The sequence below is a fragment of the Calonectris borealis genome, chromosome 6, assembly GCF_964195595.1.
Source record: "Calonectris borealis chromosome 6, bCalBor7.hap1.2, whole genome shotgun sequence".
Lineage (NCBI taxonomy): Eukaryota > Metazoa > Chordata > Aves > Procellariiformes > Procellariidae > Calonectris > Calonectris borealis.
In genome coordinates, this window is record NC_134317.1 from 29,205,975 (window position 1) to 29,222,804 (window position 16,830).

Sequence of the window (16,830 nt, forward strand, 5' to 3'; positions counted from 1 at the left end):
AGAAGTTAAGAAACGATGGAGCTGCGTAAAGGCATGCGAGGAGATAGAGTAGCTATTTCCTTCCACTTTGTAGCAAACACTTATATACTAAACACGCCTCTGGGATATTTTGTTTCTAGGAAATAATTGATATAAGTGAGAAGGTTTATTTTAAAACAGGAATAAACAAAAATCGGGAATTTCTGCTGGAATACCTTTTTATTACCAACTGTTTTCATGGCACACTTTTCTCCTATTTTTCTCAAAAGCAAAGAAACAGGCATTGAATTGAAATAGGCATGGTTGTCCAGGAACACATGCAAGAAATAGGAGAATTGATAGCTCAAGCTGTTCTCTGTCTTTTGGAGAATTACTCATTTGTTCGTATCACCTGTCGTGCTCACCTAAGCAACAGCAATGTGTTCGCTGACCTTTGTTCTTGCAATTAAAGATGCTGCTATCAGTCAATATCTATAGTGCAATTAAGTCCACCTGTAACCTTAAAAAAGCGGTTTCTGTCGATAAATGTAACTTTATAGTGTGAAAATGAGGTTACCCGTGTGATTTCCTTTGCTTATTTTCTTTAAATGATGAAAAAAACCCCATGGTTGTGTGAGAGTTCTAACTGTATAAGTTTGTCCCCCTCATAATCTGATCAGTAGGTAAACTGTGCTCATTATAATATCCTGAGCTTAATTCATCTATATGGCTTTATTATTGCTGTACTATTTTATTCCCAATGAATATGCTGATAAATCTTTGCTTAATAGATTTTGTTCACCCCGCTTTCTTTCAACCATGTGATAAATCCTGTTTTCTTCCACTGCAATTTTTAGTGCTGTCAAATTATTTACTAACCAGTGCTGTTATTTCAAGATGTAGTTAATAATTAACATGAAACCAGATCATTTTATGAAAGGTTATTTTCTGATGACTTTTGAAAAATCCTAGGAGAGGTTGAAAATACCATTATGATTCATAAGGATTTGTTGGAAATAACAATATACTCTCAGGTGATCTGTCTCTAGTTTAAATTGCCTGCTAGGTTTAAGATAAGCCAGTGATAGTAATGTCTTGGCTCACAGGAGTCAACTCAGATTTATTAATAATATCCACTCATAAATTCAGGGTAACACTGTGCCTGTAATTTCAGATCCTAAAATAAGATTTTGTATACAGTTGCACAGAATTAAAATGCTACATGGTTGCCTTAATTTCCACTGAGAATTGGGATCAAGATCAAGGGCTTTATGTAGGGCAGTGTGTTTTCTTCCATTTGGATGCAGGCAACTCTCAATTCCTTGAAGAGATTCAGGCAACGTTTTAACCCTTATTCACCTGTTTGATGCTGTCTAGGTTAAGATGTTCTCATGGTTCCTTAGAAACATCTTCAAGACTGATGGCCTGTTTTTCCTCTGACAAGTTCGTTGTTAGAGTTAGGTTTAAGTATGCCAAATTTAGGAGCGTCTCTAGTCTCTTACCTTTCAAATAGAGGCCTGGCAAGACCAACTTGTGTTGTTTTTTTCTTAAGCCATCATGATGGCTCTCTGGCCACAGTGTTGGGGAGGTTTTGTTGGGAATGAAGACTGGCAATTTGGTTTGGAGAATGCCCAGAGCCAAGGAGAGGGCAGGATTTCTAAGGGAATTCCTTCCTGTACTGAGACATGTTGTGAGACTTCGATAGTATCTTTGTGACCAGATGTGATTTTGGAAGAACTTCACCTGCAACTTTTATGGATATACACACACACACTCTCTTACAGATATGTATATATATAAAAAATACTTTTAAAAAATCTGAAAATTTAACACCTCTTAAAGTATGGAGAAAATGGTTAAATATTAGATGTCTACAGGATAATGCTCAGACTGTTACCAGTAAGCCACTTAGACTGAAGCAAGCTGATCAGTCTTTCATTAACTCAATGCCTGAATCTTCTGAAAAGTAAATAAATTTGCAGCCCACAAAGTTAAGGGGGAATACTTAACTCCCAGCAGGAATGAAAGTGCCTTTAATCTAAACAGGCAATGTAATTTTCAGAACCTTGTGTTCAAGGGCTGCATTCCAAGCTGAGGAAGCTCTACACTAATCACAAATTGTGGTTCCCTGGCACGTTGTGGAAGCATCTTGGGAAAATGCTGGATGTGTGGATCTCTGAGAGCATTCAAGTCCTTGTCATGCTATAGATTGGGTCTCTCATGGGACCCTGATCTTTGATTTATGTGAAGATTTCTGATTTCATGGAGAATGGTGGGCATGTTTTCTACCTTAGCTTTTTAGCAAAGCATTTCCTCTGTAACCTTTTACATTCTTGTTTAGTCTTTATCCTTTCAAACAGAGTGCAGCAGAAGCTATATTTCAATACCTCTTGACTGCACCATATTTTCAAGAAATTAATTTTTGTCTCATCTCTTGATATCCATATGCATTACTGGGTAGTCAGTATACCACCATTAGACAGAAGAAGGGGTCTTTGGCTATTGCATTAGTGTCTAAGGGGGATCATATATTCAAACGTGAGATGTGTTTGGGACTTCGGTATTCATGTTCTTTAATTGCTGATGTCAGTTCAGTGGTCAACCTTTGACAAGGGCAAGCAGTGAAGGATGTGCAGCTCGGACATCTGGAGAAAAAGCTTCTAAGTTACTCTGTATGCTTCTGTTTATTTCATAGAGAGTGGGCTCTGTCGGTGTTTAATTAGAAAAGCAGGCTGGTTTTTTTCATGTTCTTCTGCTTAGCATGGCTTGGTTAATAATGTTTCTGTGACACCTTTTTTTTGATTGTTTATACTGTTGGCCACTGTATTGTGCAGGCATGCCTGTGTGTACTGGACTACAGGAAACGATGTAGCTGTTCTACAAAGATTTAGTCAAAGCTAAAATATTCATCTGACTGCACCATCTGTCTTGTGCTCTCTCCTCTCTACACATTCTTCAGGCTCCAGCATTGCTTGCACGCACAGTCACGTTCTGATTGTTGTCTCTCTAGTTCTGCAGTGAGAATGTTCTAAATATTCATAATGTTATGTATATATCATGCTAGGTGGCTGTGTATTATTAGAAATCCTGGGCTTTAAGCACACTGTCATCCATTGTTCAGTAAACACAATTACATTGCCCTATCTTTCTTCTCTTCTCTAATGAATCCATGCTAATTGATTAATCAGTGCTGTTGCTTCACTATGATAATCCCATATGAGGAATAGTAGTAACATAACTAGCAATTACTAACATATGTTGTACACTGAGGAAAACATAATGTAATACACCGTAAGTGGCAAAGGCAGATCAGGAGGAACGGAGCAGTGCCTCGGCCAGGGCTCGCGTTCCAGTCCTGCTCTGTCTGCTGGGAGGAGAGGTGGGCCAGGTGGGCCTGATCTAGGTGGTCTTTGGATGTGAGTGTGATCCGCTGATTACTGGTACAGGGAATATCTCAGGCTATCACCGATCAGTGGTGTATTACAAAAAGGCACGTCCGAGAAGATGTGGGCAATGTGATCAGCTATATCTTTTTCAAAGTTTCATCTGGTGTTGGTTACTGAAGCGATTGTCTTCTTGACTTAAATATGGCTATGACAGTGACTTCTAAAGCGAGATAAAGAGCATTCTTAGACCATTACAGCATCTTAGTGTTGTTACTGTTTAATTTCCAAAGCAATGAGTTCAGATTTCTGATCTAAGACAAAGCTTAATGTTGACTCTGGCAGGCTGTGAGCGGTGCTTAGCAGGCCAATGGATGGTAACAATTTGGTTTTCCTTGCTGTTACACAATCAACAGAACTATGGATTCCTGTTGACCAGCCTAGCTTGTTCAAGGCATCGCATCATACGCTCCATTCATAAAGAGAATTAGCAGCAAAACATCAAGTACAATCTTTAGAGAAGTCCCTTTTTTAACCTTGAAAATGGGTGTGGTTTTTAAATTTTGGAAACTATTGTTGTTCACTCCCTCTGTCATTTGTGGTGGTGGTGAAGATAAACATAATTTTAACTTGGATGAAAAAGACAGCTAAATTCAGTAAAGGATTTATCGCAAGGAATAAAGATCCAAGGCTAAAGTATAATTTGTATGTTCAGCTTTTAGATAATACACGTTCTTTAGAAGCCTTTCAGATACTATTGAGGGCGCATTGGTGTAGCAAAAGCAGAAAGTTTTCCCTAGTGCAATTATATTTGTAAAGTAGGGGGGGTTTAAATTTCTTTTCTGTATTGTGCGTTAGTGTGTTGGGTTTTTTTGTTTGGTTGGGTTTTTTTAAGTGTTCAGAATTAGTAGTTTTATGTGGTGTGAATAAAACCCAAATTCTGTTTTGGGGGGAAATGGTGATGTGGCATCATACATAAGACTGTCTAGATAAGATTTAGAAGTTCACTAAGTAATACTTTAATGAAGAAATTATCCTGATGTAATGTATAGTGGTTTCAGAGATTTTTCGTTTACTTTTAAAAAGGAATACAACCAGTTCCTTTTTGCACAGATAAGAAAAGAGTCAAAATACAGATTTGTAGTTTGCAAATCTCTTGTAAAAGGTTCTGTCGATTGAAGATCTTGGGAGGCTTAAAAAAGTGAGTCAAGCTAGGGAAGATAATTCTAATGTTCTCTTGGTTTGAGAAAATTTGGTGGATTTTCTTCTAGAAATATGAATTTCTTTCCTATTTTTGCAATATTAATTGCCCAATGGCAGTTTCCAACTAAGAGAAGGGATTAGTATGCATTTGTGGAGCTAATGATAAAAAAATGCACTTTTTAAATGATGCTTGTTGCCATGGGAATGCTTACAAATAATTTATATAGTAGCTCAAATGTCCAAAGGTTGAACAGAGATTTTTGTCTCCAAGTGGATGATACAGAAGAAATCACAAGTTTTAGCTTGGAAACACCGGTTTCTTCATTGCCTTGCATTGCTCATAGCACTGGTAAATGTTCTCTGTAAATAAAAGACCGCCCATGGATTTCTGGACAGTAAATTTAGCAATAGTCCTTAAAATATAATTAAAATACTAAAAGGTAAATAAAATGTGAATATTAATGTCCTAGCAGAATCTCAGAGTTTATTTATGTGACCTCTAACACCTACGCATAAAAGTCGCCATGCTTCAGGTCAGCCAGAATCTTTTTAAATGCTCTTAGCATGGATGAGCTCAAATTAATAATCTTGCTGAGATGCAAATAATACTGGCTCAGGCACACTGACCTCCTAATACTTCTTTGTAGAGTCTAGTTGGCTTGCGGTGCAGGTGGAGAGCTCATGTATGTCTTCAAAAGGCCATTTAGACACTCTCAGAAACAGTAGAGGGGTATTTAAGTGAGTAATGTTCTCTACCTAATTTTGGTGGTACTTTCACCTATTATAGCTTTCATCAGGAAAAAAGCTATACGTTGACTTTAACTCTTTCTGCAGGTGTTGGTAAGCTGATTTTTATCTGATACTGGACAGACCCTGGTGTTTTCGGATTGTAGAAAATAGAGGTTCATTTTCTAAAATAGTGTACACCCTAGGGAATCCTAATGTGTTTTCCATCATGAAAACCCCTCTAGAAGTGTTCAGTAGCATATGTATGTTTGAATGCCTACCTGCTCAAAGTAGGCAATTAAAACCAGCATGATAAATGGGGGAGAGGGCTAAGAAATGTGTTCTCTGTTTTAAAGGTGGCAATGGTCATATGACTGACCAGTTACTCCGTCCTTTCAGTGATTATTCCAATATTGACAGCTCCTAAAAGTTGCGAACGCTTACCATATTACTTATGTTTCTAGTAGTTTTTTGGTTGGTGTTGGTGTGTGGTTTTTGGTTGTTCCCTCCCCCACCCCCACCCCTACTGAAACATTCTGTTTTACTTCAAGAATTGGTTCTTGGCCAGTAGAGGTGCTAAATCCAAATATTTATCAATATGCTATCAATGCTTTTAAAAGCAGCTTTCTACTGCTTTGGAAAAGACATTGCTCACACCTCACTCTGGAAATTCTTAAAATGTTGGGCTTAAGTCCAGAGTTTTATGTGCAGGAAAGTTACTTCTGGAGACTTTTTAACTGAGGCAATTTTTCCATTTTTCTTTTCCTCCGAGCCCTTCACGAGGGGAAGTACTTAGGCACTCTTCCTTCCCTTCACCCATGCAAAACAACTGCTAAGAAGGGTGTGAACTCCAGTACTGTTGGAACTAGTGGAAATTTTTTTTTTTTTTTTGTTGCTCAGTGTTAGAGAAGTTTTTCATCTGAGGACTCCTGGAGAGTTTCATGACCAAAATTATATGTAACAATTTTGATCTCCAGGCCTAAACCAATCCTTGCTGCTCTTAAAAATAAAGAAGTTACTGTTTATGTAGGACTCCAAGAAACAGAGCATTGCTGTTCCCATGCAGAGAACGCCTCTCAGCTAGTTTTTTTGAATGGTTAAGACTGGAAACAAATTGGGAGTAGGTAGAGCCGGAAGGGTTAGGGAGAACATTTTGAAGGTTGGTATTGGCAAGGTGTGTTTTACATGTAGAGGTTGAACATTTCCAGAAGAGCTCAGTGGGAGTTAAGAGGTGAGAAACTGGCTGGTTTTGTGACCAGCCAGTGACCTGAAGAATTGAGGCTCCTCTGGTTTTGGTTCCTGCTGACTCCTGTGCTCCCTGGGAGCTGTGTTTAATATTAACAATATCTTGCCCGTGTAGAAGGCAGGGCAAGCTGCCTGCTGACTTTGGACCAGAGGTAATTAGGAGGGTAGAAGACATTACGTCCCCTGCTTAACCCCATGAGGTACTCTTCCCCCTGGCTTCTCAGTGTGAGCGTGCCGTGTTTACTATTGAGAATTTGCCTTCATATTCTTTTGACAGAAGTTGTTGACCACTGAGCTAAGGCATAAGCCATTTTGAAAATATATGCGTGTGCGTAAGGTGTTCCTGTCCCAGTTCTCACAGTGGTGCTGAGTACTTCAGTTGAACTGCGCATGTGATACAGTTGCTCCTAATCTGCTTCAGTGCAAAGTCGCCCAGAGTAGTTGGACCTGCCGGGGAAGGGGGTTTCAGCCAGCTTGATTTTTGCTTTGAACAACACAGTGTATGTAATCCACCAGTAGAGTTCAGCTGTCATGATAACCCTCGGTAGAGAGTTGTTAGCAAACAATTTGGGGGAATAATTTCTTACTCCAGACTGATTCCCAGAAGAGTGTCTATTTATACCCTTGGTTTAAAATATCTTTTTAAGGGCCAAGACCACAGCTCAGTACAATATTCAAGAAATCCACTGGTAGTTGAGATGGGAAAATGTTGCTGTTGTGGTTCCTGAAACTGTAATGTAATTGCTAAAAGCCATACTATATTACGGCTTTTCTTTGTGCTGTGCTAATTAAACATGAATCCACTTGCATATTATTAAAAATATCTGAAGATGTACAGCTATTCTTATGTTGAAAAATATCTTTTACCAGTCCAGTAGAATACATTTCAATTGACAACGTTGAAAGAAGCTGTATGATTCTTACTTTCATATTTGTTGCCTGCCTAAAAATCATCTTTAGCAAGTGATTAATTGCATTTGTAGATACCGCACAATTGCACCAATTATCCATTTCAAATGAATCTCATTCTGAATAGTTGAGAGGATGATGTAGTTTAATCAGTAAGTGAAATGGAAGTATTGTAAGCTGTTTAAAAATACTTACCACGTTTTATGGAGGTGGAGTGATTTAAATCAAGCAGACTGCTGGAAAAGAAAGAAATATTTTTTCCTTCAGTTTAGCAGCATTTTATTGGCTTGCTTTGCATTGGTTTCCATCCTTGATATATTGATGATAGTTATACTGTGGGGATGTTAGATTGTTAGGAATTTTTTAATTGGGATAAATTAGTTGTGGTTATAAATACACTTGTTTAAGTATGACAGCTTGCATGTCTGTTGATCAACATCATCTCTTTTGGACAAGCTCTGTAATGTTTAAGAGCATACTGAGCAACTTACTCCATTTTCTATTATTTGGTTTTTATTTCTATTATTTTATTTTATTTCTATTGATTGGTTTTAAAAGGATGTTTGATATTTCATTACGCTTATTTAGAAGGAAAAAAGGCAAGTTATATGTTAGAATAACAAAATTAATCTGGAATTTTTTTTGAGGCATTGTTATGCATGCTTTTGCAATACTAACCCATTCTTAAATATATTTCAGGATGTGGTTTTGGGTGTTGGGTAAAGCTGCGTGGGCAGGAAGATAGTTTGGTATTAGCTTGGCAATGAAAGGTTGGCTAAGCAGATGAAATGCAGATATTGACACCAACTTTGTTTTCGTATCTAATATTTGAGTGAATTTGAGTTTTGTGTAACTCATTGAAAGTTGGTATTTTACAATGTGTAATGTTTAACCTATTCAGAGCCTCTGATTTTAATGCTTTTTCCCAGTTACAAAATCTTTTCTTCTGCAAAGGTTTTTTAAGAACAGGTTTCTGCTAACTGGTAACTTGTTATGTATTTCGCTTGTCAGAGTGTTCCCTGGCCTTGAGATAGCCTGACTCTGTACTTTGTAAGTAATAAAGATAAAATAACTGTTTTCTTAATGTAGGGTTTTAGGGCCACAGCTTCTATTAGGCCCGTGGTGGTTTTAAAGCCAAATTGGGGAATCTAGATACTGATTTTAAGTCTAAAACATTTTTAAAACTTGTGGTTCGCTGCATTCTTGTTTTTACAGTCTAAGGGTGGCAGGAGTATCATAATGAAGGGCACTGGTGATTGTGGTCAAAACCAAGGTTCTTAGCCGTTTCAGAAACGCACGTACACACACAACTTACGTTTTGTCCCAACGGACCAAAGTGAGCCGTGGAGGGGCCTGTCTGAGGGACGCTCATGTGCAGTTGGCCAGAACTTGCCAACAGCCCTGTATCTAACCGCTGGACGTTACATCAAGATATGTATAACTTTGGTTCAAATAGGGTTATCACATTTTAACCTGTGCTTGTTTGTATTATTACTGAATGAAAAAGAGCCTTCATGTGTGTTCCTTGAGCTGTATGGTCTTGGAGATGGTCTTCTGTATGTAATGTCAGCTGTTGCATTTGTTGCTGGAACTAAAGGTAAACACCTTTACTTTGTAACACAGACTAATTGGTTTGGGAATATTTATGAAAGTGCTGATTTTTAAAGCTAAAAATAGTGCTATGGCTTTTTAAACTCATTCTGGCTGTCAGAAATGCTCATGTGATCCTGAAAGCGTTGCTAAAAATACTAATTTTTAAATATGGTAATTAAAATTGTCTGTTGTGAGAGCAGATGAGACATTTCCTGCATTTGTAAACTAAGCATCCCTTTCGCCCCCAGGTTTCCTTGCATCTGACTGTTCTTATGTTGGTAGGATCTGAACTCCCACTGAACCTTCTTGGAAGAAGGTTTACTGCTGGCCAAGTAGGGAAAGCGAGCTCTGCAGCCTGCCACCCTGCTCTGTGACCTTCTGCTTTAGGTTTTGGATGCCTTTCCTTTGTTTTAAAAAGCTGATGCCTTCAGGGAATACAATACTGTAAACTGGAACTTCAGACACAGTTTTTCACTTCTAACTTCGTCATTAAAAGAAAATTTCAGATAAAGACACTTTCCTTTGGGTATACCGGACTGCTTCAGTCCTAATTTGAGTAGATACCATGTGTATTTCTTATTAATAGATCTTATTTATTTCCTTCAAGTTTATCACTAGTGTTTGATGACCATTTTATACTCCAAGTATACCCTGCACTCAGGATTTTCTCCAGTTGTTTATGTAGACTTCCTATTCTTTAAATTTATCTAGTTCTGAGATTTGTCTCATGTTGGTTATTGTTTAAGAAGAATTTTTTTTCCAAGTAGAAGAGGATGGTTTTTGCTACATAGCTTTTCTAAAAGTTATATATTTGCAATCTTACACTACCTGCAAACTTACTTCTTGTCTTAAGAATGGTATTCTGAGCCTATCAGGGAGAATTGATTTAGGGCCTGTTTATGGCCACTGGTGGCTCGTGAATATTTCTAAAGCTGTCTTACTGGGCTAGGTGCTACAGTCCACTCTTGGGCGAATATGCAAAATTTTGCTGCAGAAGAACTTCAACAAAAGATTTCTTTTTAGCTAAAATGTAATGCAAAACTACGCTATAACCAGAGTTTAGTTAGAAAGCAGATCTGGTGCAGTTTTCTTAAAATACGAAAATCCAGATTTTCTGGGTTGTGATGATAGTGAGAAAACAGAGCAATGGGGTGGTCAGTAGCCTGGCTGTCAGGGCAGCCGTCTGCTCTGTTAGGTGCTCAGGGCTGCACCCTTTGTTTGAAATAAAAACAGTTGTTTTGACTGTTTTCAGTCAATTCTGTCTCTCCCTCACTCTTTTTCTAGCCAGAAGCCGATACTTTTATGTCCAAAAGTGCCACTATTGCTTTTTTCCCCCAGATGTTTTGTGTTTTTTATGAAATGAGCATTTCCAAAAATTAAAGAAAAAACAGATAATTTCTCATACTCCCTAACCTCAGTAAGACACACGACTGATTACAGCATATTTGTTGTTGAGGCTAATATATGTCCATGCTGACTGTTGAATTGAGAAGGCTGTGCATGTTCACACAGTAGAAAATGTTACTGGTGTGTACTCTGTCACTCTTTGTTCTGTGTATACATACACGTTTACCTAATTTGAGAGCTGTCACATAATGAATATGAGACTCTCAAGCATTTGGGTTACAGTTGTTTGCAAAGGGCTATTATTTAATAGGATCCCTCTCTTCTGCTTCAGTCCTAATTTGAAGAACACGTGTTTTGCAGCACTAAGAAAAATTGCCTAATTTAAATTATCCCTATATAAAAAAATTTAAAAACTTCCACTGTTCTTAGATGCATATGCTTTCTTGGCTTTTGTTTTTACCACACCATTTTGCATTTTATTCATATTTCCTAAGTGAAAACTGCAATTCTATCACTGTAAATCTATTATAGTGTCAGCTGAATTTGAGTCAAGTTTTCGGAGTCATTAATTCTGCTATTATTGAAAAACTGACAAAATCAGTCTTTAAAATATGAATAAGAGATTGAGAATTTTTGTGTGTATTGAATCATTGTCTTCTAATAGTGTCTTTACTTGTGCATTGTTGATTTGCTATCATTCTGCTAGTTGAGCGGGAGATGATCTGTTTAAATTTACTGTGCTTCTAATGAAATGCTGAAATATGAAAGGAATTTGTCCGTTTGTAGTTATTGTTACGTGACTGGAGCTCTAATGTCATTCTCGGAGAGCTCAATTATAATTTCATTGTTATGGTTCATGTTTCCTTGATCGGTTAAGACTTCAAATATATCTGGCTTTGTGTTTACTGACTTGAGCATGTGATAATTTGTGATATGTGTGAGCACTATATGCCTTCAAATCAAAACAGGCGGTGGTGTGCAGGATGGTGGCTGTGACACTGAACTTCCTCCTGGGGCATTTCTGAAGTCCCTCGGCACGCTTCTGTCCAGCTCAGGAGAGGGTAAATTTTCTTTAGGAGCTTTTACCCTTAAATTAATAATAATAATAATAATAAAGCTGTAATTGCAGTTACAGACTCCAAATTTCACCCTCTAATTCCTCACAGAAGTTTTATCTTGTGGAATGATGAAAATGTGGAAATATGGGACTGTCAGGCCCCTCACGAGGCTGGACTACTATTTTCTGGCACTGGAATGAACATGCCTTGAAACATTTGTGATGTGTTTTTAAATCTGTTCTTGAAGACCTCTGCTGAAGGTCTGATACCCCTAATATCTGTAATAACCCTGTTATCCAGCTTCAAGACACTTTTTGCTGGCCTGGTCTTTAGCAGAAAAGGCAGGCGTTGGTTGCCATTTCTTTGCAAGAACCTTTTATCTTGGAGTGTAACTGTGCCCTTACCAATGTTGTGCTGTGTCACTAAACAAATCTAATTGAGATTAGACTTGATCAAAAAATGGTTCCTTGTGGTTTAAAACCTGTAAATCAGTCCGCAGAAACATGAGATGAGATTGTGTTCTGAACATCAGTATTTGTCATTACTGTGAAATCTGTTTCCCAAGGAAGTGGAGATGGGGGACAAGTATGGACGTAACCTCACAGAACAACAGTAACCAAAAGCCCAGAAGTAGAGAAATAACGTAGCTTATGCAGGCTTGTGTAGACTGCAAGGGAAGCTTTAAATAGTAAAACAGTGGCATGAGGAGCAAGTTCTCTGTCATGCACTGAGCAGCACTATGTTGCAGCCAGTGTCTGGAAGAAAAGAAAGTCTAGTTAATTCACAACGCAAAATCTGCTCATGGCTTGGCTACTTTCACCTGGAGCCTTTGTAGCGCCGGTGTTTTTAGTGGTTAGCTGAAGGAGGTTAGCTTTGTGGGGAGCATTTGTAAGGTTTGTCTGCTTCCGGCATCTGTTGCTACCCAGGCACTATCTTTTTTCAAGATGAAGTCAACGTATGAAGGCCGTGTGTCACACTTCTGTTGCTGACGCAGTGCTTGAGGTTGAGCTCCTGATTTATGAGGCTAGTATGGAATATGCTTCATAGAACAAGAATTGCTTCTTGACGTGTGGTTCCACGGTGAAAAGTGATTGGAAGAGATGGCACATACTCAATACACGTTTTTTAAAATAGTTCTTCCATTAGTGACAGAAGTTCACTTTCAGTGAGATATATTGGTCTTGCAGTGGAAGACAAGTCTGTTGGCTTGTGCTATGATTAACACACAAGGAGAATTGTTACCAATATTATAGCTTCAAAAGCAGTGTGTGAACCAAAAGGGGATCCAGTGTGATTTATATTCCAAAGGTTTGCTTGCAAAGCTGGTCATGATTCTTTTTTAAAGCACAAAGCAACCGACTCTCGCCCCCAACTCTCTTGATACTTATAAACTGAACATAAGTTCTACAAACCTTTGAGGGACTGAAAACACCAAACCTTTAAAGCCATCTTTCTGAGTAGAGCCATCTTTTGAGACAAAATGGAAGTTTTAATATACAGTGTAGAGCTTTTATTGAAAATTAAATTACCTATCTAGTTGGCTTTGTTCTTTGGAATTAATTTATAACGTTGCTACCTTTTGCCTTGAGACAAGTTGATATGGCAAGTATATAAGCTGGAAAACTGTACCACTGCTACAACAAAAAAAATAATTATTAACTTTAGGCTTTATCTAGTTAAGATCAAACTCTGAATTGAATTCTCTTAGTGTGTTGACAGCTGAAGATTTATGTCTTCCAGCTATATTCCTGTGGCAGAGTTGGCAGAAGTGACCTCTCCAAAGAAGGTCTTTGTTACGGATTTTGCTCTGTTTATGTTATTGCCATAAGGGTCGCAATGAAGTACAGTACATTAAAGCTAATATATCACCTGCTGACAGTCGTCTTATCTCATTGGTACCTCTTTTCCTCTCCCAGTATGGAAAAAAAAATGCAAACATTAAGAGTCTAAGGACCACAAAAAGAAAGTTAAATAATAGTTTTCAAGAGCTTTAGCATTAATGTTGGGTCCCTGTGGGCACTGTATTTTTGTGTCTGGCCAAGTGGTTACATAATTTCTTTTTCTGTGAAGTTACTGTGAAAATATGTCTTTACCAGATAAATGCTACTAAGGGATAGAAAGAGCAGAAGAAAAGCCATTGGGTTTATCCAAGGTCTGTGGAATCCATTGTGAGAAAGGAGGTGGCTCAGGATGGGAGAGAGAGACATTCACGTTAGGCAGACCAGGAAGCACTGCCACAAGCTTCTCCAGTGGAAGCACGGTGGGAGAGGAGTGGGACTTTAGATACCCTCCTGTTTCTCAGAGTGCTGTGTCATGTACGCTGCATACAGAATGGGTCTTTCAGTCCTCACTGTCAGTGAGATGATATTACTTACCATTTGTTTTCTCTTCCAAATATTCACTCAAAAAATATAAATACAGCCATTGTTCTATATGCATAAATAAGTACGTAGTTTCAAAATGTGCTTTGAAATCTCTCAACAGGGTTCTTCCCAGGTATCCTTTCAGGATGGGGAGATGAACCTCACTGGACCCACAGAACTTCTGTTGTCTCAGAGGGCCCGGCTCCCCGTCAGGTAGGGGAACATCTTCTGTTCAGTGCTGACTCAAGTGTGGTTTATCAACATGCAAGACAAGACTGACTTCTCATTCCAGCTGCACCTGTGAATCTGCATTGTACTCATCATCATCATCATGATCTCTTCCTTCTCGTCCCTTTCCCATCCTAAAAATGCACTCGATTCACATACTGAATCACATATTTGTGCATGACAGTCTTTTACCCTCATTGATGAATATGAATGATTTTATTGTGGTGTTTGTAGTATAAAGCTGAGGAAGCGTGGTACTATTGAATACTCAGTGGTTTTGCTTTCTACTCAGTCCTGCAAGTATTTATTGTCTTAAGGTAGAGGATGTTCTTGGGTGGTATATTATATCTCAGTAAATAAGCAGCTGAACCATATAATCCTAAAGTGATTGATTCAGTTAAAATGTCACCTCTGTTTTTGAGTGGTAAGGTTATTATTTTGCTATATCCTATAGTAGATTTTATATCTGTGTTTATACACTCTGAAAACTGTAGCCAATATTTGCAATATTTCCCTGTACATTGCCTCACTAGAGTAGTCAGATGGAATGCATCCTTTTCCTCTCTTCATTTATAACAAACGAGAGATGGCCAGTTCTGTTATAACTGAAGATGGTAGTAGTCGCATTGATAGTTTGGGAAGTAACTTTTATTTTGACCAGTCTAAATTTTGAGTGAAACTTAGGTAAATATATAATCTGCATTGGAAGCCAATACAGTAAAATTCGACAGCTGCATAGCTGAAACAAGAGGAAACTAGGTGTTCTCAAGAGGTTTAATAATGAGCTGCAGGGTTCATAGTTCCTGAAATCACAGGGAAAATTCTAAATGGCTGAAATGAAATGAAAAAAATAATTTTGTAGATTACATTTGTTACACCAAAATTAACAAGTCAGGCTGCAATACACTCTCACAAAGTAGGTCAGTCACATCCTCAGTGGTGGTAATAGAGGATTTGACCTGGCAAATTCAGAGCAAAATGTTTCCATGCTGCTATTCTCCTGTCCCACCATAAGCTTAAATTTCAGTTTTGACTGTGATTCAGGTTGTGTGGAAGTCACCTTTTTGAGCAGGCAAAGGAATTCAGTCCTTTTTCCAGTATGTTGTGTTTGTTGCAGAACTGTAGTGGTATATAGCACATTGTATAATGAAATTAAGAAGTGTTATATGGCAAACTTCTGCGTGACAGCTAGAATGTCAAAAATTAATTTGTTTCGATTTTGATGATAGCAAATAATCATTTGCTATAATTTTGCAGCTTACAGTTGTTTGTCAAAACAGTATAAAATAAAAACCATTAAATAAACAGTATCTGCATGCCTTAATCTTAGAGCATTTGTCCTCACAAACACCTGAGAAAAACCAAGTGTTAATATTCCCATTTTATCTACATGGGGTCTGGGAAGGAGGCATGAAGTTATATACCCAAAGCCTGTAGGGAAGTTTGCAAGAGCAGGGACTCTAACCTTGATGGTCTTCTGGGCCATGCCAGGAATTTGATAGAAGGATCACCTTTCCTTTTGGAGCGTGTCAAAAATTAGTCTTTTCCGTGCAAGAGAGTTAATTTCTTAGTTTTTCTTCTTCTTTGAGTCATCATTTCATTTTTTTTATGGGAGATTTTTTCGTTTTGGTAAGGTTGTGCTTTTCAACTCATCTGTCTGTTTGCATTTTTCCTCCCTCTTGGAGGCCTCCTTGTCACCTACTTCGTATGCCATTTTGTAGTTTTTTTCTCTTGACTGCTGGTACTGATACATATCTTTAGAATGGTCTCATCATGAAAAGGAACTGGAGTGCTCTTCCAGCTTTCTCTGCACCTGCCAGACCTCTAACTTACACACTAGCTGATTAGTGTTCATCATGCAGGTATAGAACTTAGTCAGTTTAGTTGCTAATGCTTATTTTCTCTTTATGGAATGTTGCTAAGGACTTCTACAGCTTGTTTCACCTGAGGTAATTATTATGCATCACCAAATATATGCACTCATTTGTCTCCTGATCCGTTAATTTGTAATGGGGATTAATCAAGCTCTGTGCATGCTATGCTCATATTTACTGTTGTCCTTATGCTTTTACCAGGGTGTTTTAGATCATCTGAGTCCTCTTAGGAATTTTCTGAGAGCATATTATTGTTTATCAAGTTAAACAAGTCATTGCTTGCATTTGGGATTCTTCAGGAGAAGGTTGTGGTATTCGTTTGCTTTTAATCTTCATAACCTGATTTCAGTGGCCATTGGAAACGTTAACAATGAGAAAGATCTCTCTGATACTTTTCAGAGGTATTCCTTTTTTTGAAATGGCCAGGTTTTCTCTGGCATGTCGCAAAACAGTCAATAAGAAGCCTAGATTTCTGTAGATCTCAGGATTTTTGTTGAATTCTGCGAACTGTCTTGGCGGAGGAGTATGGAAGGAAAAGTGATAAAGAATCTAGATTGGGCCCCATTCAATTGATGCCTGAGCATCAGAGTGTTGAAGGGAGAGGGAGCAGAGGGAAAGCTGGCCAGAACAAGGTATTCCCAAGAACCTTTCTGCATTAGTCTAACTTTTTTTGAAATAAAATGAGTTGTCTTAATCTGGATTGAGATTGATGCATTAAGGAGAAACATTGGCTAAAAAAACCCCAAACACCAAAATAAAGAGAAAGGAGCAGACTCTTTAAATGCAGAGTCCCAGTAAAATAATTGTACCAAAATATACCTTGCTTGTTCTTCCTGTGTCCTGAAGAGATTTTTAAAAACACTATTTTGCCTGCAAGTGTTGAGATGGGCAGTATGAGGATTTTTTCCTCAACATTGTGAATTATATTCAAGTATTTGTAATA

At 38.0% G+C, this 16,830-nt stretch overlaps 1 protein-coding gene across 2 annotated transcripts in view; it reads left to right on the forward strand.

The window, feature by feature from the left end:
* PARD3B (par-3 family cell polarity regulator beta) overlaps positions 1-16,830 on the forward strand; it is a 433,243-nt gene that overhangs the window by 175,819 nt on the left and 240,594 nt on the right. For both annotated transcript variants that reach the window (XM_075153452.1, XM_075153453.1), the window contains exon 5: positions 13,907-13,998. In XM_075153452.1, coding sequence (XP_075009553.1) covers positions 13,907-13,998 — 92 coding nt within the window. The remainder of the gene's footprint in view (positions 1-13,906; positions 13,999-16,830) is intronic.